This window comes from Apteryx rowi, unplaced genomic scaffold, assembly GCF_003343035.1.
Source record: "Apteryx rowi isolate R43461 unplaced genomic scaffold, aptRow1 scaffold_399, whole genome shotgun sequence".
Classification (NCBI taxonomy): Eukaryota; Metazoa; Chordata; class Aves; order Apterygiformes; family Apterygidae; genus Apteryx; species Apteryx rowi.
The window spans coordinates 734366-761114 of NW_020450518.1; the positions used below are offsets into that span (position 1 = coordinate 734366).

At 49.5% G+C, this 26749-nt stretch overlaps 1 protein-coding gene across 1 annotated transcript; it reads right to left on the reverse strand.

Annotated features, from left to right (window-relative positions):
* Positions 1-1914: 1914 nt before the first annotated feature.
* On the reverse strand, positions 1915-26339 carry MOGAT2 (monoacylglycerol O-acyltransferase 2). Its single transcript, XM_026074735.1, has 6 exons — positions 26181-26339; positions 16942-17120; positions 6072-6276; positions 4354-4528; positions 4001-4200; positions 1915-2694 (listed from the first exon to the last, which is right to left on the reverse strand). Exons 1-6 carry the CDS (start codon positions 26272-26274, stop codon positions 2540-2542), a joined length of 1008 nt encoding a protein of 335 aa, XP_025930520.1. The 5' UTR covers positions 26275-26339; the 3' UTR covers positions 1915-2539.
* Between the last annotated feature and the right edge of the window lie 410 nt (positions 26340-26749).

The following is a 26749-nucleotide window of genomic DNA, read 5'->3' on the forward strand; positions in this document are numbered from 1 at the left end:
AGTGGCATCAACCTTGGCAGGCAGGGTCACTCCAAGCAGGGCCTGCCCAATCTAGGGAGCCCACATTGGTGCTGGGGGCTGTGTTAGCACCAGGGTCTTCCTCTGCCTTGGGGTCTCGTGCTCTTCCTGACCCCCGCTTTCGGCTGTCTCCCTCCCAGCCTGGCATCACCCATTGGGAAAGCAATGGGCCATCCCACCTCCAACATAGCTCCTTCTCCAGCACTTGAGACAACTCCACTCAGGTCCCCAAAGGGTAAGACAAAGGCCTCCATGGACAATTATGGAGCCCGTCTTCTACTGGGGCTTCTCCACCAAGCTATGGCTGGGTCATGTCCCTCCTACAAATTCGATCCCACTCCTCTTGTCTGTCCCAGGGCCTGTGATCCTTGTCCATGACCTAGAGAGGACCCTGAGTCCTGCTCCCTCCCATTCCTGCATCTCCACCACGCAGTAGATGGCTTGGATCCTCAAATCCTCTCCTTCTTGCACTGCTGATTCCTGCTCCAACAGTAGCACCTGGCTACTCTTCCCATTGAGAGAAGGCTGGGAGAGAATTAGTTTTATTTTCCTGAACCATGAATCTCCCTCCTGCTTAGGCATCTCTGCTCTTAACAAAGGCCAAAGCAAAAAAAATCTATTAATAGAAAGGAAGCAAGTAATGATGGCAGGCAACCTGCGTTATTTGACTGGGTTAAGCACGGGATTACAGGAGGAGTGCTTAGAAATGTCAAGAAGGGGTCCATCCTTTTTTTCCCTGTTGTTGCTTGTTCTCTGAGAATGGGAGGGATTTGCAACGGGTCATCCAAATTAAGAAACCTGTGGAGTAATTTGATCAGGGCTGAACAGGGAGGAAAGGGAAAAGAAAATAAAACGCAATAATGGAATTGTCAGTTTAGAAACAGATCTAGAAACAGCATTTTCCCTCACTACAGTAATAAAAATGCTGGATGCAAGAGATATAGTATGAGAAGTCCATAGGGACAAGGTAAAGCCGATCTGAGCAGATGGCTCCCAGCCACCTAAAACTTCCACGCTGCTAAATCCCATTAAGTGCAGAGTTTAATAACGTTCTGGATATCAAGATGCAGTTATTTAAAGCCTTGATCACCTGCCAAACGGGGCTTTATGAGACATATTTCCTGTCCCAAATCGCTTCTCCCATCTCCCATCTTCTGGCCATGTTATCTACTCAAGAAATGGCCTGTTTTTAAAAACGATACAGCACTACCCCTTTTTGTACCATATTCTGCAGCCCACTACACTGGCCAAAACCAGGAGAGGATGGCAGGAAGGGAAAGGAGAAGCACAAATGTGATCTCTCAAGATTTCTTCTAAACCTAAGCAGGAAAGTGAGCTTCCCTTTGTCTTTAGGAAAGTGTATTTTCACGACGCATCAGTGACAGTGTGGCAGTAGCTGGTCCAAGACATTTCCACGGAGGCTGTCCGGGATCAAATTAACAAAATTAGGAATCCTGGGTTCCAGCCATGCTTTGCCACAAAGCTTGGATGTATTTTTTTGGTAGCAGTGTCAGTGAGTTGAGGGGTACCTAGTGCATGTATACATTAAAATACCAAGTCCTCAGTCGCCTCAGCTAACCCAGTAATCTCCGCAATCCTTGATATTTCACCAGACCTGGAAAAATGCAGGTTTGTAAAGCTTGAGTCTGGGCACAGCTCTAACATGATGTGATGAAATGAGGGTAACGTGCAAGTCTGCAAGTGCTGTGAAGATGGGGACTGCCTAGCCCTTGCCCGTGATAAAGGAGTTTTTTTCTTAATTTTGTTGGGGTTCAGCGTCAGCTGAGATCTGTTCATTTGGCTGCAGAGGGTGCAGGGAATATGAGCTTTCTAAAAAACTGTGTTTTTGTCGGGGAGAAAAAGCCCAGCTCGATTAAAGACACGAAGAGCAGGAAGCAGAGAGAACAGTGATCATTTAATCCCGACAAATGACATTTAGAAATATATATACATTCAGCAGAAATTATGGCTCATCACCCCGTTTCCATTGACTGGCCTGAGCTGGGCACTCAGATAGATATTCCCATCCGTTATGTAGAAAAAAAGCTGTGAATTTTCTCTGAAGTCAGAGAACTGAGTGGGTAGCAAAGGCCTGGATATCCTGGTAGATGTCTTTGAGGACTTTTCCCAGAGTGAACCTTTCCTTATCCAACCTGAGAAAATGACACTTGATTTAAATGCAAAGGAAAATTTTCATAATTCATTTCTATCTGGGAAGAGCTTGAAAACCTGGCCTTTAAGCCAGACTCAAATTTTAAGTTTTCTACAGGGGAGTTTTAATAGTGTTGAATTGGTTGGATGGGATTTTTTTTGTTCCTCTTTTCATTTTTTTTGTGTGTCCTACAAAGAGAAAATGAAAACAGGCTCTCGACTCATGCAAATGCTGGGAAAATCAAGTCCTGCTCCCTACACTGCATCGGCCATACGTTGACTGCGACTAAGGCAAGGTTGTGAATTAGTCCCAGAGACAGAGGGAAAACTTGAAACTGAAACCCTGTGGCTTAAACTCACATGAGGAGTTCTAAATAAATTCAAGGTGTTTGTCTTCAGGGATGTTGTATTTTGCTTTATGCTCCTCAAAGAGCTTGGACAATTCATTTAAGTATTTCTGATGCATTTGATCAACATCTTCCTCGGAGGGCTTGTGCTTCTTCTGCACGGGAATCGGCTTCCCAACTGCAAAACAACAGACGTTAGGAGGAGCCATGGCCTTGGCGTCGGGCACATCTGGATGTTTTGCACAACTTAGTACAGGGTTGGGCCCATCTTTCCATGGGTGGATTAATATGACCAGTCATATTTGTTTGGGAGGTTGGAAGGCAGCAGACAGGGAGGTGGAGGCTCAAATCCCAGCTCTGCTGTTGGTGACCTTTCAACATCATCCTAACATCTGGGCTTGGTTTTCTAAAGCTATTCCCACGTTGCCCAGGGAATCTCCATTGCAGATGGGGAAATTGAGGCATCAAGCCCTGAGTTACCGCTCTTGCTCTGGATCTCACTTTAACTGTGTTTGTCAAGCGGCGATGGGTGTCATTGCTGCCTAAGACTGCTCTTCACTGGACTAACGAAGAGCCCTCCCTTGTGACACCATGCAGCTTGTAAAACCATCGAGACAAGGCAAACAGGTCGTAAAACAATTAGGAGTAATTGCTGGCTGTCAAACCTAATCAACAGGGGCGAGCTCTGACCTTTCCAACCAGCCTCTTTACTTAGCCTCGTTCAGAGCTTCGGCCGTGCTCACGGGCTGAGCAGAGCAGTGTTGAAGCCAGCTGAAACTTCTCCAAAACCAATGAGTTTCGTGAAATTTGGTCTCCCCCAGGCATGGGAGCACACAGGAGTACGGCTGCACCTCTGCTATGGGGAGATGGCTTTTATCCCCAGGGGTGGTGAGGCAGCTGCCTTTACTCTGGGCTTTCTCAGCCCCAAGCTGGGATCCCAACCCTGTGCATGTGGGGGCCCACACGTTGTTCACCCTCCGTGTTATCCCCTCTGCTTTAAACTTGCTCCTCTTCAGCTGATGTCCAGTTCCCACGCTAAACCAAGCTTGTGAAATCACCGCACAGAGAGCTACAGTTTCAAGCTACCTGCAGGCTCAGGAAGTCGTTTCCAGTCATATTTTTAAGTTTTTATTTGCATCTGCTGTCAGATTATATTGCCATCTTAACGAAAGCCAAGACCTTTCTCCGGGAGCCTTTAAACAGAGGCTATGTCTAGGCTGGTGAGCAAAAAAGGGCCACGGCAGGGACATGGGCATTTTGCAAGGAGGGAGAGTGTATGGATGCAAACCGTGCTGTGCCACTCACTCTTGGACCCCAAGAGCAATTTCTTTAAGTTGTTGACACRACCGTAGCCGCAGCAGCAATTTAGCCAGGAGGGAAAATGACCCAAAACCTATCTCTCCAGCATGCAAAAGCTCTGCTCAAGCAACCCTTCAGGGCTCTGCGCAGATGGCATCACACTGGCTTGCCAAGGAGGGACTTACCCACAGTGTAGATGGGCCGGCGGTAGGGGACGAGCCCAAAGCTGTACTGGAAGATGCCTCGCGCATGGAAGAGGGGAAGGGAGATGCCCATGATCTGCTGGAGCCGGTGCTGGAGCCGCCGCAGCCAGGAGCCCTTGGGGTTGCTGACCTGGTCGAAGAGCTCGTTCTCGCCGAAGGAGAAGACGGGGACCAGTGGGGTGCTGCGGGGAACGGGGGGCCGAGGCGCGAGAGCTCAGCCCCGGGGCGCAAGAAGGAGCGCAAACACCTTCCCCCTCCCCAAATCAGTGCGGCGACCCCCTCTTTGACCAGCCTCGTGCCAGAGCATCCCTCCCCGGCGCCCTCCCCTGCGTCACCCGTTCTCGATGGCCAGGCGGACGAAGCCCTTCCTCTTCCTCAGCAGCAAGATGAAGGATCCCGGCCGGGCGTCCAGCGCCTCCTGTGCCCCGCCGACGATGATGGTCAGCGTGTTGCCCCCCTCGGGCCGCCGCAGCACGTAGGACGCGCTCTCCTTGTCAGAGGACACCAAGCCTGGGCGGCAGAGAAGAAGAAAAACGAAGATGTGTAAAACCCACAGGGTGGCGGGTTGCTCGGTAGCTTTTTCCCCCGTTTCTCCAGCTCCAGAGAGGTGCTCGATGCCTCGTTTTCCCGGTTTTCCTATACTCTGGCAAACYCAGCCCAGCTCCTCTGAGAGATGCCGAGTTCACGCGCAGCCGTGTTGTGTGAATATCCCATTTCCCCTTTGCTCTCTGGCCCGGAGGCAAGAAATGGGAGAAATACAGGAAAAAAAGTAAGCTGAAAACTAGCTGCAGTCAAGCCCCGGGGGGGGAATTTCTTTCTATTTGTTGTCAAACGAAGCCATGTCCAACCCTGAATCAGTCCAGAGTGAAACATTTCATTAGATTAAAACACAAAGGGATTTCAGGGGATGTTACTATGTTGAAGTGAAACTTAATGTAGATTTGCCCCCCGATGTTATTTACTCACAAAGATTTGAAATCCTTAATTCAGAAATGGCAAAGCAAAGTGGTTTTGATTAAAAATAAAAAAAAATTGCTGTTTGGGAGAGGGCTCAAATGATTTTATAAGTAACACCTGTGTGTCAAATGGATCCAATCAACCTGCAAATGAGCTATGCACCCAGCTCTCGCGTTAGGGATCAAATCTGGGTCAGTAGCTGTAGTAACTGCAATAACACTCTCATATCTCACTGTTTTGATTCTTCACTATCCATGTAAATATTTTTCCAGCAGCAGGAGCCAGGGTTTAGGTGGAAAGCCGTGCGACAAACAGCCGGGGGTGTATCTGATGGAACTCGATGCTGATGTTTAGTCTCTTGAATCCTGCCTCCGTCTCTATCATGTGACTTAACAAGATCCATGTTCATTTTAGGCTAAAACAGAGCTTACCAGGGTTTATCTTTAGCATACAAATAGCCCCACAGTGTAGGGTTAGGTGCAGGCTTGGCTGCTCCGGGTCTGAAGATTTCTCTTGCTGGTCACAAATAAATGAATAAAGGAGCAGCATTTCCAACAGAGAGATGATCGACGGTGGGAGGAAGGCACCTCTGATGTCTCTGGCATCTCTTTCCCCTCTCTCTCTGTTTAATTTTTACCTACTTGTTTGCATTTCTTCTTCCTTTTCCACCGTTTCCTTTGGAAAGCTGTGTTTTTGTCCTTGAGCATACAACCTTGCTCTACCCCGAATGTTATTTGGGTGGAAAAGAAATAAATACAGGGGATCACGGCGGGCTACATAGGCAATGCTGTTATACAGCGTCTGGCACAGCGCTGCCCTCAGCTCCGCGGGGGTCTGGTATGTCGAAAGGCAGAGAAAGAAGCTAGGAAGGCAGTTTTTAACATCAAACTGAGTGCGTTCAGCCTCTGGTGCCACCTCGAGCAGCTGTGTCCATGCATTGAATCGGATCGTTCACAGATGGAGGCGACCAGACCCTTGGCTCCTCATCCCAAGCCTCCCCTGGGGTGTTCAGTCTCTGCTCCCCAAAAGGCATCCCCCTCGCCTGCCCTTCCCACGGCTCGCCGGAGGCGTCCCCCCACGTGGCCGCCCCACTTACCTCCGCTCAACAAGTATTCCCTGAAGAAGGGGATGCGAAACCACAGGGAGAGCATCATCACGTGGGGGGTGATGCCCGGGAAGAGCGCAGAGAACCCCGACGCCTCCGTGCAGAAATTGAGGAAGGCTCCCGCYGCCAGGACACCGTGGGGGTGAAAGCCCAGCAGGTAGTTCTTCCGGGGGTCCAGCTCCGCCGTCTTCACCAGCTGGACACACGGACAGGGCCGAGAGGGTGCAGCGGGTTAGCGYTGGCTCTGGAGCGTTGGCCGTGGAGGGTTTCCCTAGGGGCACCCCGGCTCCCTCGAAGGGAGGACTGGACCAACTCAAGTGTTTTCTACTGAAAGGCATTTCTTTGCCTCATTTCCCCCTCCCAAAATGGCCCAAAATGTCATTTCCAGTGGCACAATTCTTTGTGTTGTTTTGAGCCAGCCTAGATGCTGTTGGGAACCTAAAAAACCTCCTCCAGTACATTTTCTAGTACAAAAATCACACACTTGTCAGCCATTCAGTCCCTGCCAGCAGTGACGGCTTTTGGGGAGGATAAAGGGAAGGGAAAGAGGGACAATGTGTGGAYGTGACCTCTCCTGCCAAAAGCCTGGATTTGTACAATGCTGAGTCAGACCAAGGGACCACCTAGCCCAGCACCCTGCCTCTCCTAGCAGCCATAAATGGACCCAGGGAAAAGTAACACAAGAACATTTTAAAAAAGAGAGATTTCCCCTATGGCTGTCTCGAGGCTCCACGTGTTTCCAGCTCCGCGGATTTGCTCAGCCAGATGTATTTCTGTCAGTTTAACAGCCTTCAGCAGCTCTATGATTCATGCACTCAGACAGTCTCCTCCAGACCCCCCATAAATTTTTAGCCACATCCTTTGGCAGGGAGTCCCGTGGATTGCTACCTGTTGTATGAAAAGATGCCTTCCTGGTCCTTTTAGACCTGTCCCCTGCGCAAGAGATGCTGTGATCCCCCCTGAGATCATCAATTGGAAGAGACAGTGAAGAACCAGCCTGACAATCCTCAGAGCGGCTGGTGTGACAAATCCAGCCTTGACCTGCACCGCCGAGTAGACCTCAGCATACAAATAGTGGCCAGCAAGCACATGACCCTAGCAGAAGCAGTCAAAAGTTGAACCTGGGCTGGGGTAGGTGCCTTTACACCCACCCTGTGGGCGCCATGGGCACTCACAGCRCTGGGGAAGTCAGGACTTCTCCAAGACTAGCAGTTACAGAGCAAAACAGCTCAAAGGGGACTTCACAGAATCGCAGAACAGCTGAGGTTGGAAGGAGCCTCTGGAGATCRTGTAGTCCAACCCTCCTGCTCAAACAGGGTCACCTAAAGCTTGTTGCCCAGGACCCTACCCAGATGGCTTTTGAGTATCTCCAAAGATGGAGACTCCACAACCTCTCTGGGCAACCTTGTGCACATGAAGAAACAAGGCYTTGTGTATTTTAACAAGTCACCCCTTCCACTGGTCCCTGCCATACTCAGGGAGCAGCTAATGGCCCGTATGTTTTCCTAGAAGCCKCCAGAGCAGCAGGTTAATCACGAGGGTGTATTTTACTTTCTAATATCAGGGCTAATATCTCATCTGTCCTAAGCCACTGTTGACTCTACACATGTGCCCATTCAAGCGCCTGTTCCTAATGAGGAGAATGGACAAACAGAAAGGCCCGACCTGGGTGCCAAGGTGCACGGCTAGAAACAGGGGCAGATGGCTGAATTATGAAGTATCCAGGGCCCCTGCCACGATTTGCTCATTCTGCAGTAATCTCAGCTGGCATCAATGTTTCCTGCATTCATCTTCTGCTTCCAAGCAGCCTTTCATCTCTGTGTGATTTATAGCCAGGCAGGCGAGATGCTCAGAGGTGTTGGACGTCACTAAGTCTGAGAGCTTAGGTGGACACTCAGAGCAGGACTGGGAATGGGCCCTGGGTTATGTTGGGTGAATGTGGATCTCAGATTGTTTCTGTATTTGCATTTTGATCATTATGGGCATGCTGACTTGAGGCAAACTGGAAGGGGAAGGAAAACATGGCTGGGGGATGTATTAGGAAAAGCTGTGGGGATGATGGTTGAGCTGAATGGCAAGAGAAAGTCCTGAAAAAAATGTTCTGTTCTGGCTAATTCTGCCATTGGGCACAATTCTGGGTGAAAAATAACATAAAACCTACTGTGGCCATCCCCACCTTCCTCTGGAAAATCACAGCCAAGGGAGCTGTTGGCTTGGTGCTCCCCTCAATGAAAGGAGAGGGAGGACAGGAGAGGAAATAATGCAGAACTGCAGGAAGAGAAGAGGGAGGTTATTTTCTCTTAGAAAGGGTTGGACACCCACGGACCGGGAATCTTCTCCATCAGTTGACGTTAAGGGTTTCTGTCCTCTTGCAGTCTTTTCATTATGCTGCTACTGAACTGGCTGCTTTGTAGTCATGCTCTGATTTATGCTGGCAGCAACAAACTAGCTTTTTAAACCATTTTTCAAATGAGCTTCTGGAAGTACTTACAGGAGAAATGAGCAGCCCTTGCTTGGGCTGCATATAACCAAACAATTCCTTTCCAACTCTATTTCTGGTTGCTCATCATTTTCTCTTGACACTTTCCATTGAGATCACCCTGTGATGTATTTTGTTTGTTGCAGTGCACACCTCTTTTCGGCTGCTGCATTTTTCATCTTGCGCTGCATTACCACATTATTTGCTGGACTTTTGTGTGTGTGTGCGTGTGTCTGATCTTTTTTTTTCTTTTCTCCCAGGCTAATTTTGGCCACAGACAAAGCTAAATGCAATCCTGGGTGCTTTATGATGCCCCCAGATGGCATATCTCTTTCCGATAAATGGTTCCTGTATGCAGGACCAACCTCAGTTGGTCCTGGACTGGGCCCTTTGAATCAGAGTCACAAATGCGTTTTGGAGCCCAAGGGTGATCTGTGCACCCAGTTCCCTGCTCTAATCCATGGGCAGCTACAGGGTAGGAGTCTGGCCACTCAAGAGTTGGTGGCTTTGGCCAATGCTTCTGCAAGGGTTGTGCCCTGCAGTAACGCTGACCCCATCCTAGTGACATAGTTGAATTCTTTGCCTCTCTCAGCGTTGTGAGCTGGGCCTGTTTCAGCGCATAAGCAAAAGAGGGGAGGGAAGGTCCTCATCTTTACCACAGTGGCTGTTCCTCTTTGGGCAATACAGTCTGGGTGAGGATTTTGCTGAGAAGTTCAGGTTGAAGCCACCTTGGCACATTTTCCCAGATGGCTTCAGCTGTGGGTAGAGCTTGCAGCATGCACAGAGCTCCCTGTTTGGCTTGCACTTTCATCTCTCTGTAACGCCTCCCTTATCACGGGACCAAAGGCTGAGAGTCCTTCACAGGTTTGCTGTCACTATGACCCAAGGAGATAAGGCAGTGGTGTTATCCCCCTGTGGCAGGCGTGAGACCAACATGCAGAGAAGTCAAGGAACTTGAACAAGGCCAGGAAGGAAATCTGTAGCAGAGAACAGACTTGAACAAAATCTCTTGAGCCCTGGGTCAGGCCCCTGGTCGCTAAACCACCCTTCTTCTGGAAACTGTTTAATGCAGTAACTCGATCCTCCGATCTAGATTGTTCCTGCTGTTTATTCATTGCTTTCCCCTCCTCTTGTCAGAGGTCAATTGGTCTATGAAAGGCTGTGGGTGCGGTGTTCCCAAACCATGAGGAAAGTTAATACCTGACACCACACAGCCCAGGTTTTGGACGATCCAGCCTTGAACTACGTAACTTGGCTGCTCCGAGGGCTGCAGGGCTGGGGTTGAGGTACAGTGGGGAGGGACTCTCCTCCCTCCTGGGTTGGCTGGGTTGTCACTTCCTCATCCGCAGGGTGGCATTTGCTGCTCTATTCTTTCTGGATGAGTTAAACTTTTAATAATTGTCAAAGGACTTAAGGGTCCAGCCAAGCAAATCTGTGTGTAAACATCTAAGCAGGACAAGTTCTTGACCTAAAGTTTTCTTGGTAAGGCAAGACCAGCCTCTCATCTCAGAGGGGTCTGAGGGATGCCAAATTAACATGAATGACCTGTGACCTGAAGGCAAAGAGCTGTTGTCTGCTCGGAGTAGGGCTGTGCTTTCCAAGCTGAGCTGTGGGTTTGCTGGCTTCCCCAAGCTTTCCCTTGGATGCAGGTTTGTGTCCTGGACACAGCTGGTAGCTCTTCAGTTCACGTTGAACCAAAAGCAGTGGGAGAGGGGACTGGAGGGCAGAGAGGGTGATGTGAGTCATGGATAGCCTGGGATCTCCTCCTGCTTTCTATGCCCTTTTGCATTTGTGGGAGGCAGCGCAATTCAGAGATGGAGAGGGGATGAGATGGCTGCTGACATCAATGGTGTTGTGAAGCCTGGCTGCAGGGTGCAAAGCCTTCCAGTTGGGTGATCTTGGCCCTCCTAACAAATAAATTTAACCTTGTATTTTAAAGGACAGCATCTACTTTTTGCTTGGACCTCAATGCATGATTTAAAGTGTAACTCAGGGTTTACGAAGGGTGTCTGCAACGGGACAGAGAAATTCTGCCCTAAAAGTCTCAGTAGGTCTCCAYGGATGATAGAGGGAGCAGAGAGTAACTAACTCTAATACTGGTGTTTGCACTGCAGGGGTAAAGGCTGGATGGCATGAAGGTCTACCCGGACATCAAAGGACTGTCCACTGCTGCAGGTCGAGAGGGACTGGGATACTTTCAGGGCTAGGTGCAGCTGTGATGTGGGGAAAACCTGGGCAAAAGCTTTTCCCCTGATACATGCAAAAAAAAGTGATACAGACTCTGAAGAGGACAATAAGGAAGCCACTGCTTGGACCACCAGCAGAAACAGGCCAGAAACGGGGATGTACTCCAGCCTTGAGTGCCTTTCTTAGATGTCTAAATGCAGGTGTAGAAAGCTGGTCCTTCAAGGAGAGTTGGTTTGATATTTGCAGTTGTTTAGCACTCCCAGTAACTTCTTGGTAGCTGAAACACCCTTTTGCTCTGTCTACTCAAAGTGTAGGTCCAAGACGTGGTGAAACTCTGCCCAGTTCCCCTGGCTACCCCCCACAGAGAAGTGGATGAGGCCTGCTCCATGCACTCATCAGTCATGTTAGCGAAATGCATATGCCTGCTTTCAGGAGCTGTGATAAGAGCCCATGTACTGGTGAGGCTTTCAAGCAAATTAATCCAAATTAATTTTAAACTGGATTAGTTAAACCGCGTTAACATCCCAAGTAGATGCTCTTAGCTGGAATTAAACTGGCCTTTGTTTGGTGTTTGTTTTGGTTTTTAATTCATTTTGGAGTGGAATTAAGCTAATTGGAATTAGGGCTTTGTCAGTTCTAAGTGAATATATCAGCGCAGGAGTTCAACACTGATTTAATGAGGCTGTTTTAGTTCACTCTTGAGATGGCTGGGATTTCCTGATTGTCCCCTGTGCACTGGTCTGTCCTGCCCCAAACCCTGGAGGAAAGGAGGAAGGGTCATTCCCTGCATAAGGCTGGTGCACAAACACTTGAGAAGAGTTAAATTCTCCCTGAGTCCAAAGGGCTGGAGGGCTGGGTGCTCTACACCAGCATGTCCAGGAGATGAAGCAATGGCCAGGCCCCAGCCAGCCTCATCTGTGGGGCTGGAGGGATTTAAAAGTGGCTAAGCAAGGAACTAGAGCATCAGGTTGAGATGCTATGGGCATCTCATGGTGCCTGCGTACCAGAGTGACCCACAGTCAGGGAGGGCATTGACATGCCATGGCATCACATCCATAGGGACAAATGACCATGTTGTGATAGGACACAGGGGCTACATTGAGCTACCCCAGCAGTCATTCACTGAGCAGAGGAGGATGTGGTCAGGACAGCTGGTCAGCGGGCTTGTGGCTTCTTCATTTAGAGTCTCCCAAATTCAACTGTTATTGCATTTCTCTCTCCTTCTGGCCCCAAACTCCTTTTCCAATGGAGTGTTTTCCACTCTTAAGTGATGGCTTTAGCACCAGGCTGCACTGCTCGCTGGAGGTAGGGTAGATCTCCTTTCAGTTATATCCTAAGCAAATCACTCAGATCCCTTGTCATTCACACAGGCATCTCCAAAAAGCATCTCATGCAGGATGAAACACCCAGCCAGTTTCTCCATGGGAAAACTCACCAGATAAGCCTGGTCCAAGGAAAGAGAAATTGCCCCTTGGAGCAAAGGGCTGTGCCAAGGAAAGGGAAAGTGGACAACCCACTCAAGGGCCTATCTGGCCGGGACACCAAAGGAAGGGTAAATATCTGAGCACTGCCAGCAGCTGCCCAAGGAAATGGGATGCAGGTGTCAACAGCGGAGAGACTCTGAGAAGGACAGTTGGAAAAAAGAGAGCTCTGGGCCCTGGGGTTTTCTCCAGGTGCCAAAATGCCAGGTTAGGGCTGTGTTTGCAGCAATTATAGGGGAGTCTGACCAGGCAGGTGGGGTTAAATTGGGACAGGATGACATTTCATCCCCTTCACTCCCCAAGCAGGGGAAGGACGGCAGCCCCGAACCACCCAAGTCCTCCCCAGTCTTGTCTAATGCTACGTTCGGGGTCTTGGAGCCTCTCGCTTATCCAGGGGCTTAGCATGCTGCTTGGCAGCGCCGATGGTAAGACACAGCTCCTCAGGCCTGCGATGGATCTGCCCTCAGCTATGGCCTACCTCTTACTCAAAGCAGATGGTAAAGTTACCCGAGTGCAGAGAAGTAAGGTCATGGGACGGAGAAACTCCTCAGGGGGAGAGAAGTGGCTTTGGGCCATTTGGCTATGTGCTGCTGTTGCCCTAATAATCCCTCTTCTCTCCTCCAGCCAATAAAAGAGCAAAGTGAATAGCCAAGACCATCAGAAATTAAAAGTCATATTTAATGTCACGGGCCACGGCACAAAGTTCCCAGTTACAAATAATACCACTTTTCTATGAAAACAAACAAAATATCCCTGGCAGGGCTTGGTTCACGTGCACTTGAACCGTCCTAGCTGTACAACGTCAGACACTCCCCCAGAACCACAACACACTCAAATAACCTCAGTCACGGTTTATGCAATTTTGAGAGTGAATGAGATATAGGGATGGAGCCATCCCAAACCAGAACTTCTACGGTTCAACTAATTCTCCAATGACAGATTTTATTTACGCTAACAAAAAAAATACAGTAAGTCCCTAAGCACAATGACAGAGGTTGGGACCCTGCCAGTTGCTATAGATAATAAGGTCCAGCTGGCACTTAGATAACCCCAAGGTTGATGAGAAATGTCCTGTGACTCTTGACAAGGGGAAAACAGCGTAGTGAAGGCTACAGGGACCTTTTCTACGCAGTAGGCACTTTTCAGGTTGCCTTGGATCAAASTGGTAAGACGGTGCCTGCTGTAGCTTTTCAGGGTTGTTCTGGATGATCACAGCACCTGAAGACAAGATTTGTCCTTCTACAATCTCAGTTTTAGCTTCCTGTTGCTAGATTTAAGATGTAACCCAGGCTGAGGAATCTGAAGGTGAGATGTCTTGTCTAAGCCAAGCATCCAGCCTCCTTCTCTAGTCAGTGAGAGAGCAAAAGTAGAGATAGCTCTTGTCAAACTTAGACCTTCCCCATTTCACCCCAGGCCTCACCTTCTACATTTCTATGGTGCTTCTCAGCTGAGGTCACCAAAGCACCTGGGTTGTATGAGGAAGGTCGATGACAGCAGTCTCGTGCTGACAGGAGGGGACAGGGATGGGGGAGAAGAAGCTGTGAAGATGTGCAATCAGTTGGCCATGTGATGGATGAATTCATGACCGGAAACAGTCTCTTACTGTGATGTGGGGCATATTGCTTCACACACCACAATGATAAGTGATACTCCTTCCAGAGGGGAAGGAGCTGTGTGAATGAAGATAAGGGTTTGAGCAGAGACCTGGCAGTGGCAGATACATCATTAACTGCTTGTTCAACACAGCATAGGTAGAGCAGTCCAAAGTATCCAAATATCTCTCTGGAGGCACCATCCACACACAGCAGACATCACTGGATATCTGTTCAACAACAGTCTGCCCCAAACAAATTCGTTCTGCACYTTTGGGGATATTTTCCCCACTTCTAATACCCAGCTAAGCTCACCCATATATTGCAGGCCTATCATAAGGGCATGCAAAAGAAGACTCAAATAAGGTTAAAATACAGGGAGATGAAGCAAAAATAGCTTTCCTGGACAACCTGATGGACTCCTCTTGGATTCTCCCTACTGTCTTTTCTCCTTTTTAAAGTCACCCAAACTCATCACAGCATTCCCAGGACCTGTCTGACTCAAACCCCTGATTAAAGTAGGCTTAAACCCAAGGAAGGGGAAAAAAAACAAGTGATGAAGTGGCAACTCGGCAAGGGCTGTATCAGCAGAGGGTGCTCCTTGCACGCGCTGTGGATGCAATGCTCAGAGGCTGTGTGTTCCCACATGACACACATTTGCTGCGACAAGCAGCACAGTGAATTCACCCTGCCCAGATCCCCGGAAAGCAGATGCTCATCCCAACCTCTTGCTGCTTCCACAGCACCAAACATGCCCAGGGAACCTTTAAAGGCAGCGTTTTAAAGCCACTTCCTAAAATAACAGAGGACAGAGCGGAGTAGGTAGCTCTTTCTGCCTCCTCACCTCCAAGCACTGGTGCTTGACCATGCTAAGTTTGCTGCAGGAATCTGGGAGGATTAGGAGCCACATTTAATCTTCCCAGAATGACTAATCCTCCTGGGCTAAATGAACTCAACCAACAAAAAAGCACAGCCAGTGGTGCCCACAGAAGCTGCCGTGCCACTTTTCCCACCCCGTATGTCCCCCAGTCCCAACTCCACGGGCTCGTCCCAGCTCCCCTCGGTAACGCTTGGGGCAGAGGCTGCTTTCACTGGGCAGCGGGACAGCACCCGGCGCAACGGGGCAATGCCCTGGCTGGATCTCACCAAGCTCCCGGACTACAATTAACATCCACCGGCTTCTTATGTCACCAGACTTGTGCCTCCTAGTAGATTTATATTTTAGTAAAACCCTCTTCTAGCTGGGCCTTTGGGGAAGTCCCCTCTTGTGGTCCGACCAAAAGCCCAGCTCAGTTCCTGAGGGCAGCGTATAGTGTGGCAAAAGCAGTATTTACAAAGTTTAGCTTCCAAGCTGCTAGAAACAAGTTGGCTGGTGCCTGAGGTATGATAGGAAATGCCTTCTACCCTAGGAACCAAGCAAAATTGGGTTTTTCAGTTGGGAAAAAAAAAGATAACTGATGGGGGATATAGCAGGGTATAAAATCATGCATGGCACGGACAAGAGGGACAGGATTTCACTGGGCTGCCTAGGGAGGTTTCAGTGAAACTGGCAGGCATTAGGTTAAATCAAGGCAGGGAGCTCTCCGTGCAGCCTGTAGCTCATCTGAGGGACTCCTTGCTGCAGGAGGCTGTGCTCATGTAGTGATAAAGCATAGCAGATACATTGATCAAGGGCTGTTAAATCCTAAGACGCTTATTCTGGCTCAGGAAGTCCCTGAGCAAACAAAGCATCAAAGACTGAGAAAACATTCTGGGGAAATTTTTACACTACATGATGGCTCAGTTCTTAAACCCTTTTTATTATTTTTGCTTTCCGCAGTCCTTTTGTGGAGCCCCCTCTGACTTCTCCCAGACGAGCAGTGAGAAGAGCTCCTTCAAACCCTCCCTCAGTACCAGCGAGCTGCAGCCAAAACCAGTAGCAATGCTCCCTCTACTGGTCTTACTGGTCCCTCGCATCCCTGCCTGGCAGTGACACCCTGCGAGGGAAGGATGGATGGACAAACCAGTGTGGCCAGGGCTGCCAAGACCTGCTCCTAACCTGGTCCAGAGGCCACTGTGGCATTTAGGAGCCACGAGAGGGGTTATGGCCTTATAGAGGAATAGGCAAAGAGGTGTCACTGGGCTTAGCTGTATTTTAGCGGAAAGGCTGGTCCAACATTGCCCAAGCTGAGACTTATGGCCACTGATAATTTACGGAATATATATAATATAAAATCATTATAGTCATATGAAGAGCTCATAGCAATACTAGCATTTTCTATGGCAACCTTGAGACTGGAGAATATTTTCTTGGGAACCCACTTGGTGTTTCCTATTAAACCTCATAAAATTTTACCTGTCCCTTATGGTAAAAGTCACCACTAACTTTGCTGGGATGTATTCCCATTCCTCCCCAGAAGACCRTGATATAACTTTTGGGAGCCTTTCTTTGAAGGTCAGCCAGAAGCCCTTTAAATCATTGTAAAAGCTCTGGATTAGAGCTCCAGSAACAAGATAAGCCATGATATAACTCACTGCAGGACCTCAGCCTCCCTCTACTGCCAAAGAAAAGCGATGGAGCACAGGACACAGTCTTGCTCTGGAAGATGACCTTGTAGAGGCTAAGGGAGATGCTGTTCACCCAGCTGAGACATGGGAAGCTGCGAGAGCATTTGCCAGCACAGCTCATATCTGTGAGCCTGCCCAGTGCACAGTCAACTTTACCYATCCAGCCTCTTCCCCAACAGAAGGAGATGCTGACCTTGCAGGGAGCCAGGAACTCTTAGATTTTGGTCAAAACTCAGGTCTGTATCTGCTGGGTAAATGCCAGGCAATATGAAGAACATTGCATGTTGCAATATATGCATGGGAAATGGGCAAGGGGAGACTTCCCTAATTCATGGAATGCAGCAAAGTTAAATGAGTGCATAAAAGCCAGATGATTAAAGGATGTGGTTGTGAAAGTGCTGAACTACATTTTTGCTGGGTTATGCAGTAATTTTGAGAGCTGGGTAGACAATCCTACCTCCTGCCTTCTGTTCAGACATCCACRCCTCCTCCCCACGAGAGTACCAGACCCTCTTCCAAAACACAAAGKGCAAAACAGGTCCCTGGATCTCATAAGCGGGATTGGTGACACTTACCGTGACGGGGAAATAGTCCCTCATGTACCTCCAGATGACACTGTTCCGGATGACGTGAATCCGCCTCCCACCTCTGTGGGGTGTTTCCCTGTCTATTAGCCACCATGCTGCGTAGAGGGCACTGACCAGCCAAAAACGCGTGAAGAAGAGGCAGATGAAGAGAGCTATGCAGCACTGTCCTGAGAGAAAARCAAGGCAGTCAGTTGGCAGCCTGGATTAGACAGGTGTTGGGAGAGRAAAGATCTTTTTTGCCCTTGGATGGAGCCCAAGCCTTCACTGGGCTCACTGCTTAATTATATTATCAATGTAAAGGCATACTTGCTGCAAAGAGGTGGTTTCTTTCCTATCTGCCCCAGGAACCTAGAGCGCAGTTGAGCACCTTCCTCCTTGTAGCAACCATCTACTTTCCCCAAGGCTGGTACATRCCCTTCTTCCCTCAAGACTAATGGACCTTGCTCCCTCTGGAGGTTCCTCATGGATAAGATCTTCATGCGTTGTCTTGCTTTTCTCTGGAGTCACTCTGACCTCTGCAATGGTTATGCCCATATTTTACCCCGATACTCCTGTTCATGCCCCCTAATGATACCTGCCATTTTGCAGCAGCAGCAAACTGTGTTCTGTCTGCAGAGTCTCCTGATCGCTTTGTCCCTAGCTGCCCACCATCTGTTTTAAATTAGTGCCTTTGATTTTTTTTTTTTCTCTTCCCATGTATAAGATTTTGCTCTTTATCGAGTTTTGTCTTATTGATTTTGTACCATTTCCTCCATTTCTTGGGTTCACTCTAAATTTTAGTCCTGGCCTCTAGAGGATTTTCARTCCTTTCAACTTGGTGTCATCACAGATTTTGTAAGCATGCTCTATTTCATTCCCTAAGCCATTAATGACTTGGGAATGTCCCAAGGCTTCCAGTCAAGGCTCAGCTTTGTCCTCTACCTCCCCTCTCCTTCATGCACCATGTTTTGGCAGGGGGAACAAGAGGAGAGAAGAAATGTCTGCATGAAAACACACACCACTTGGCACATCGAATCCCACCCAAGCCCAGGATCGTCTGTCTGCACAGAAACTGGGAAGCACTGATGACCAGCAAGCTGCCACATGGCAAAACAGACGCCTTAAAAAGCGACTTGGAAAGAGCAGTCAGAGCTGTGTCTTCTCCATGTGTCCCTCTGGAAGCCGGGGCTGGCCCTAGTCCTCAGGGTGTTGTCTGGGAAGGGGTGAGACTGACCGAAAAACACATTCATCCAAGCCCTTCGCTTTCCCCAGCTCGTCGTTATATCATGTGTGGCAGGTTATGTACTTTGCTCTTCTCAGGGTCCTCATCAAAGATCCAGGACCAAGGGCTCTGGGACGTGGGACTGGAGATGCTTTTGTTCAGACTCAGCTCCAGTTGTGGGATAGACACATCAATGCCGTTATCTGAGACCTGGATTTTCATCTTTGTGGGTGTCACCTGGCATCTGCTGTCTCCCGTTCATCTCAGCTAAGGCCCATTAGAGAAGAGGCACATAGTGCTCCCRTCTGAGACTTCCTTATACCTCCTATTTGCTTTTATTTAACAAGAAAGCATTGCCTGGTCTGGAGTCTTTTTTGCGTGCTAAACATGTCCATCTGCTGATATGTCACCCTGACTCCAAAGCTTTGTGTGTGAAAACAAATCCCTGCCCCCTTTTTAAAACGTTGTTATGATGGCACTAGAAACTCCTGCAGAAAAAGCAATAATCTAGCAGGATCTTAAACCTACTTAAAGCTGAAATAGGATCTCACGTCCTCGTGCGGATAAGCACACTGTGGCAAGCAGCATTTTAACAGAGAGGCAAGGCAGCACTAATACAACGCATCGAAAAACGCTGCGGCTTCGCTGCATAGCAACAGGTCCAACGTGCCAGTGCTGTCRTCTGCAAACCTCCAGGTCAGAAAGAACCGCTGCGTCCAACCTGGCGCTGCTCCTCTGACATGCCACGGACACAGTCTTTGTAACTCTCGRGGAAAATAGCAACCAACGTTAAAAAAGGCTCCATGGGCCAGAAAACAAATAAATGCTGCTTCAGGAGCTCTRCATAGGTTGGACTTTTACTGCACCTGTGAGCCAGGTCATTGAGTCTGATGCAAAACGGTGCAATATCTGATTCTTTTTTTATCACACCTTGCAAAGCCCAAAGTACACTCTGCAAGAAGAAGGTGTTGTTCTGGTCGAAATCCATGCGCTCATCCTCCAAGTGAGGCTTTATCTTGTGATTATATAGTTATTAATTTTTTCTTTTGACTCATTTGTAATTCAACTTTATGCAGGGCAGAATTTGCACATAATGACCTTCACTCAATCTTAATACTGTGCTTTCAAAATCTTATAGTGCCCTGGCTTCTATGGGGCAAGAGTCCATTCCCATCACAGCATAGATCCTAAGTCTGAAAGGCACTGTGGATGGGATCAAAAACACGGGAGAGTTTCAGAAAATGTACAGTTAAATCCTACTGCCTGCATCCAAGCCAATCCCATTCCCAGCTTCCCTRCAGACTTCTATGAGTCTTGTCCTCAAACTCTTAGATGAAAGCATAACAAAGTCAGTGTGATGSCACGGGTTAGATACCAAGACTTTCTGGACCTCCAGTCCAAGCACATTTGTCACGGAGCTGTATCGCTGCTTCCTAGGAGCTGTGTCCAGTCCTCAGGCTGAGCTCCAGCATCAGTCCCACTACCTGAGACTTCTTCATACTGACTGCAGGGTTCCCTTCACCAGTGCCACATTGGCCTCTTTTAGGTTGCACAGATGAATTTTTAAGTCCTCGAGTCTCCCTGTTTTCCAAGCCACTGAAAAAAACCCCTCTCACCTGAGAAAATGCCAAATCCTACATCCCTTTAAGTTAAGGGCTAGAGGGATGGATTCAGAAGCTTCAGGAGCTAAGATCTGTTTGAATACACATAAATCCCAAGTCCTTCCTGAGCCAGTGTAAACAAGACCAGTAGCTGGTGGGAAACACACATTTCCTTTCCTCCATGGTTTGTCTTTGTGTTCCCAAAGMCAGAGCAGCAAAGACAGCCTAAAGCCATCTCCTTGCCTCTTCTGCTTATTTTCTGCAGGACAAGGCAGAATGGATWGGTGACAAATAGAAAAACGTTCTGTGTCATGAGGCTATTTCCGATAATCATTGCTTTATTCCTTCTTTCCTTTGCTTCTTGGTCCCTCTACAATAGACTCTATGCGCAGCTCAGCTTTAAAGAAGAGACACAGAGCAACATGGGTCTCTGACCAAAGATGTAATCCCCTATGTCTCAAAGACCTTGATGTAATAAAGCTACTGTGGAGGAAATGAAGCAGGAAAATGATGGGACCTCAAATAGCAAAACCATTGGAAGGGTCCTTCTGGAGTATCAGTAGAAGAAACTGCCATGTCTGGGTCTTTTGAAGGCTCAGAGAGGACTAAGRGGCATGGAGGTAGAGACCAAGATGAAGGTGGTTTGGGCTGTTCCTCCTGTAAGCTGCAGAGGAGAAAGTGTGAAGAGCAAACAGGAAGATGGGACTCCTGCAGATGAAGTGGCCTTCTCCTAGAGGCTTGAACATGTCACCTTCTGCCAATGCTGCTGAGATCAAGGCAAGCTGCTCAAAAAGCCACAGGTGATAAAGCAGCGTGGTGGTACCAGAATCTGGCCCCGTGCTTGGGAGTGGGGTAAGCCCAATGCAGAAAGATGAGAGTTTCTTGTCTGCCCCTGTTTGGAATGGGGAGCACTTCAGAGCTGCCCAAATGAGAGCCACGTTTCCCTCAGCATCTTCTTTCTTACAAACAACTGTCGTTTTCTGGGCTACCTGCCAGACAAACACTTTAAAGGATATAAAGAGCATGGCATTAGGCCCTTGGCTGGGGAAGCTCAGCAGATCTCTCCCTTCTGAGGCCAAATTGCAGGCTACGTACAACCCACTGTGTCCATGAAGCAATTCGTGAAGGGTTATCGGGTCTCAGAAATGCCGCTGGAAGAGGACAGTCTGAGTCATGACGGGGAGAAATCTGCCAAGTCCATGGTTCTTTAGAAACTGGTCTTTGAACCCAATTGGCTGCCAGGTTTCTGCAGTGCTGGGAAACGTGGGACAACTGCTCTATGGCATGGATGGGAACTGTAGGCTCATCAGACACACAAATGGCAGTGAGATATGGTTGTAATAATGCTTTGTCTTGCTGCCTTTGCATTGCTCTTGAAGGGAGCAGGAGGGGAGAAGTACCTTCAGTATTCAGTTGCAGCACCACTACCATATCTGCCTTCCACCTTTGTGTCCCTATAACCCCTTGTTTCCAGTCCCAGGCTGAAATCTTGCAGAGCGAGGTTGCATGCTGAGGAGGAACAACCAGGTTTGGGGGTGCGGTGGCATGCAGTGCAGCTGGAGCAAACAGATGTGATCCTCATCTTCTCCCTGCAGAGGTCTGGACTCCTGTGGGGGAGCCCAGCCATGCAAGCTGAATCGTTTTAAAAACAATGGTCTTCATAAATTGCCCAGTGCTCAGTCAGGTGATTTAGTGTTAGAATATAATCTCTGTCTACGTCCCAGGGAAGCCCAGAACTGACAGGTTGCAGAAGAGGCTTAAGACCTTACACTGAGCCCTTTCAAGGCAGAGGGCATCGCTACGGCCCATAAGAGAGAGTCTGAGGGCATCAGGCATGCCTTTGCAATCACATCAGTTCAGCTGGCTGAAAATGGCYGGATAGTCCTAGGCTGGGCTGGGATTATCTGGTACATTATCCACACTGCCATGGAAAGTGGAAAGAGACCCCATTAAAACCAGAACGAAATGGCTCTTAACAGGAAGCAAAGCTCCAYACAGACCCTAAATCTTACACTTTCTGTTCAGGTGAGATGCCAGAAGCTTTCTCTAAGGTCACCCACGGTAAGGACTATGTGACTCTGAATGAAGCAGTCGTAGGATGTTCCTGGATCACTGGGCCACCAAGGTCCACACCCAGCTGTTGTTTGTGAGATCAACCAGCCTGTCAACCAAGGATGCTCCTGAAGTATCTCATTGTGCTTCAGGACCTGGCACCTCGCTTCTCCATAGCTGTAAGAGAGTCRGCAAAGACAAGGCACATCTATGTGGCTGCAATGGATTCCTTCACAGGCCAGGTCATTTCCTGGGAGCAAAAAGTGAAGCATTTTGTGGGAGGCTCCTGCATTGAGTAGTTTATTTTCGGGCTGCATTTTCTTCCCTGAATGAAAACAATCCAAGCTTTCGGAGGATGCTCTCCAGGATGTGTCTGCTGAGTGGGTAGGCACAGCAGCTTTGGGATGCATGGGCCAGGGAGAGGAAGAATTTCACAGACAGAGGATACACTTCATCTTGGCAACTGCTGGTGCCTTTTTTGCAGAGAGGTCAACTCCGCAGCATCAGTACCACGGGCATTTCACATACTACCCATGCCAGGGACTCCAAGTGAGCCGTGGGCTATGAGCATGTGGAAGAATCTTCTGTCCAAATCAAAACAGGGAACATGTCCCATCAAAGAGGTGCTGGCTCCCAACATTGCTGCTAACCCAGCATTTGCCCATTCAACCTGAAGAAGGGAAAATAGCCTTTGAAAAGAGGTTTTTGCCTTTGCAGCAGCCCCAGAGCAAGGCAGACTTGCACCGCAGTTATCAGGAGGGTTTGCAAGATGCAGGTTGCTGAGGTTGCCCATGCCAGCCTAGAATCTGGGGACAATGAGAACCGGTGCAGGTCCTGTACAACTCAGCCCAGCCAAGTCCGGCAGCAAGGCCAGGCTGCCACAGGCTATGGACTACGCTCCCCTGCCAAGGGGGACTGACTCACCTGGGCACCACATGCCCTTTGAGCCAGCCCTGTTGATCAAAAGGGTTCAAAGGGTGGGTGTTAAATACGCCAGGTAAGCTGGGTCTGCAAAGACAGCGTGCACATATCTCCTGCCCCTCCAACAGACTCGTTAGCATGGGCTCTGCCTGGATGCAACCAGATCCATCCCTATGCCTGAGTGCACGGAGCCAGGGGGTGAGAGATGTTGGGGGAAGCAGTGGACCAGGCACAGGCATGCTGATTTTGGTGTCTGCAGCAGCCTGGCCCCATTGCATTTAGAGCGGGCACTGGCCAGTCCTGAGATCCCACAGCAGATGGGGAAGGCGATGGGGTTGCTGCCCCATTGCCTGGATGCTCATCCTTGCACCGCGTGCTCTTCCAACCGCTGTCGGCATCTGAAGCAAACGGCACCTTTTGTTTCAGCCCTTTTCACCGGTGCCCTAGCCAGGGGCATCCTCAAGAAAACCGGCAGCGTGGATAACGCCTGCCTGCTGAGAGAGACAGGCGAGGTCGAGCTTCTGCATTCATCCAGCGCCCCGCGGAGAATGAATGAGCCCCTCGCTCCGCGCGCCCCAGCTGCCCCTTTCTCCTCTCGCAGGGACGCATTTGCACAACCATAGCAACAGCTGCCCGAAACGGCAGGGCTGAACGGCTGCCGGCGGGCTCTTCAGCCAAAAGACCCTGCAAATGTCTGGCGCTGACTGACTGTGTGTTTTCGAGAACCTTTATCTGGCAGCAGAAACACAAGTCTTTCTCAGAAAGAGAAGAGCAGCCGGCGAGCAAACCCTGTTCATGGAGGGTCTGATTTTTCAGCCTGAGGGTTATAAACAACTGCAACAGGGTGGGTGCTTGGCAGCTCGTGCAATAACACYGAGGGCATCCCTTAGCACTGAGCTTTTTTAGTTGCTAAAACTGAGAGCTTTCTGGAGGAAAGCTCCAGGCTTAGAGAAACCTTGGAAAAAGAAACAAACCAGATGGAATCGCTCCACAACATTTAGTTATGACTTTGCTCATACCTTTCCTATGGTATTTTTTTTAACTGCTTTTGGTTTAAAAATATGCCACAAAAGCCAAAATCAAATAAAAAATGTTCCAGAGGAAGACGGCAACCTCTGGGAGCCCAGTCACCCAGGAAGGCTCAGGCTGGGGGTTCATCCTTGCTTGCAGCAAGCTGCATCTCCCTGCAAGAGGCAGAGCCCTTGTCTTGAGCAGCTCCATGTTACCGTCCGACTGTGGAGAAACTCCAGATGATTCCTCCCTCCTGCTCATTTTCTACCTTTTAGCTGACTCCAACAGTCGCTCCTCCTTTTTGTCACTGAAAAGTCAAGTGGCAACTTGACCCATCATCAAGAAAGGACAAAATGGTGCCCATCTAAAGTACACGTTGTTTTGCTGAAAAGCACCATTAAAACTCCTTGAGCCCAGGCTGCATCCATGCTGGGAACAGGGATGTGTTGTTGACAGCCTGGCTGAACGTCATGGCCACATCTCGACTGCACCCCATCGCTCCCAAGTGCTCCGGAAGGAAACCCAGGCACCGGGGCCGGGAGAGAGCCACAGGGCACCCCACGTGTCCCTGGTCTGGCCAGTCGATCCAGAGCTGCATGGCTTCTTCCTGAGCTCCCTTCGCCTGTGCTGCTAACAGAGCCCATCACTCCTCCTGCAAGGCGGTCTCCGTGCTTGGGAGTACTTAGGGGAAAGATTCATCACAGCCTGGATGTCTTCTGGTTTAGAAGAGCCTCAGGGCTTATAACATGGGTTCAGGATGTGTCCAGGTGGACATGAGTCCACTGAGCGCCCCCGCTCTATGATGCCTTAACCGTGCTTTGCAGCAGCTCAACCAGCCATGCCACTGGGATATCCCCCTCCGTCTGGTGAAGGAAGACCTCTGGGTGGTCCTAGAGCAACCAAAAGGGGCCACACTGGTTACGTCTCTCCTAGGCATCTCGGCACAGCCCATTTGCTGATCCTGTGGGCTCACGACATTGCTCAGCCCAAGTCCATTTTGCTAATTCTCTTCTCTGCCAGCAAAGAGCGGCTTCGCCCAGCCTCACTATCAGCAGTGGTCCCTGGCCTGTGCCCAGGAACAGTTTGGCAGAGCGTTACTCAACGTGGGTATGCGAACAGCCACACCATCTGGACCATTATGGCCCAGCACTCTAGCCCACCAGACACTGGTGCAGAGGTAGCCATTCGGCCCCAGACCGGCAGCAGGGTTCACAAAGAGCCTTCTCAGAAACTTCATGAGGCTTCGAAAGCATAGCCTATGCTTTTTTCTGCAGATGTTGTTTTGGGGGTGCTTGTATGCCAGGACCTCTATATGCCCAAAGACCTGCTGCCTCGATGTGTCCAGCACTAGTTAACAACTGTCTTACCGCAGTAAAATGAAAGCTTTCCACAGACACTAAAGACCAAGTGCTCTCAGATTAAGAAGCCAGCTGGCATGACTGGAGGGACAACAGCAACCTCGAGGATGTCATCTTCTAGCTTAGCTGTAAACCACCCTGGACAATTTGCACCCTCTGATAATCTGGCCCCAGGTTTCCTGACTTCTGATTGCCTGATGCCTGCTATCCAAAACGGCTTCTCTCTCATGTCCACCAGCACCCAGTGCTCTCAACTCAGGAGCAAGTTTGTCAGGGTTCCAGTTTGCTGACCTGCTTGGGTTTTCCTGGAAAACTACCCTTTTGGGGTGGGTAGCAGGGATCTGTGTAAAGGGGGGGTGCCTGTTCCCAGTCGTGCAGAGCGGAGTCTCCCGCGCTCTTCCCACCGCACCTTCCCTCAGGCACGGGAATGCCATTTCTCATGACAGCCCCTGAGCAGGACAGCGCCTTAGACCAGCAACGGATTAAACCTAAAGAGCAGGAGATGCTGAGCCCCACCCACGGGTTTAGCTTCTGCGTAAGACCCGCAGACGTGCCCAAGCGCAGACACACAGACGCGCACTTCCCCAGCGCAAACGCAACCGAAGCGAGTGGTGGCAGATGAGGAGAAGGAGCTGCTTCGGTGAGACAGAGCCGCCCACACCGCTCTTCCTAAAAAAGGCACTATCATACAGCGAGACGAGCAGAGACACGTGAGAACAACTCTGATCTGCACAGCTGATGCCAATTGCTTGTCCTAAAGTGGCCTGGGATTCACTGCAGTATCCCAGAAGATGCTTTTAATGCCATTTTCCTTCAGTCCTGGCTTGGGGTTGGGGCAAAAGCTGCTCTGATTTCTCCCCTGGGGCCTCCAGCAATGCCCTGGCCTGGCACCAGTCCTAGCCTTGCATTGCACTAACTTGCTCTAGGGTATCAGGGACCGCTCACCCCCTGACTCAGTTTCCCTCCTCAGTCCAAGCTCTTTTGGCTTTTGTGACGTGAATACATGGTATCTTTCCTGCAAGGGGAAAAATGCTTCTATAAATAGTTCAAAAACTTAAAAAAGCAAATGAAGAAATCTCTTACCTAGAGCTAGGAAGCTGAAGACCCACTGAACCACCGATGCAGTCTGAAGCCTCCTTTGCAGCGGCACAGAGAGCGGAGCAAACTCGACCTTCATCTTGGGCTCGGCGCGCACGTCTTGCGAGGAGAAGGAAGCTCCACAAATGGCAACTGCAAAGTACAAAGTCTTCCGTCAATATCTACCCAGTCTTACAGTACAGGGGGTTGTGCAACATACAGTGGCGGCGGTGACTGCACGTAGCGAACTTCCCGCACGGGGAGGAAAGGGACACTGCTAGGCAGTGTCAGTGATTTTATGCAAATGTGACTCTCACAGCATGGTTTGGTGGTGAGGATTTCGTGCTTTTGCCTCCCRTATCCGGGAAGGAAGCTCCTTTTAGGACCCCAATTTGCCTTTACATGTGTGTCTCTTCACCGTAAGCGTTTCTCCCTCCAAATTTTTCAGTACTTGGACGCTCCCGGAGAGGATGGGGGCTCTTTGGCATTCCTGCATGTGAGCCAGGCATGACCACAGGCGATTTATTTTTCCTCCTCCCTGAAAAAACACTCTCTGCTYAGTGGGAAGGGACAAG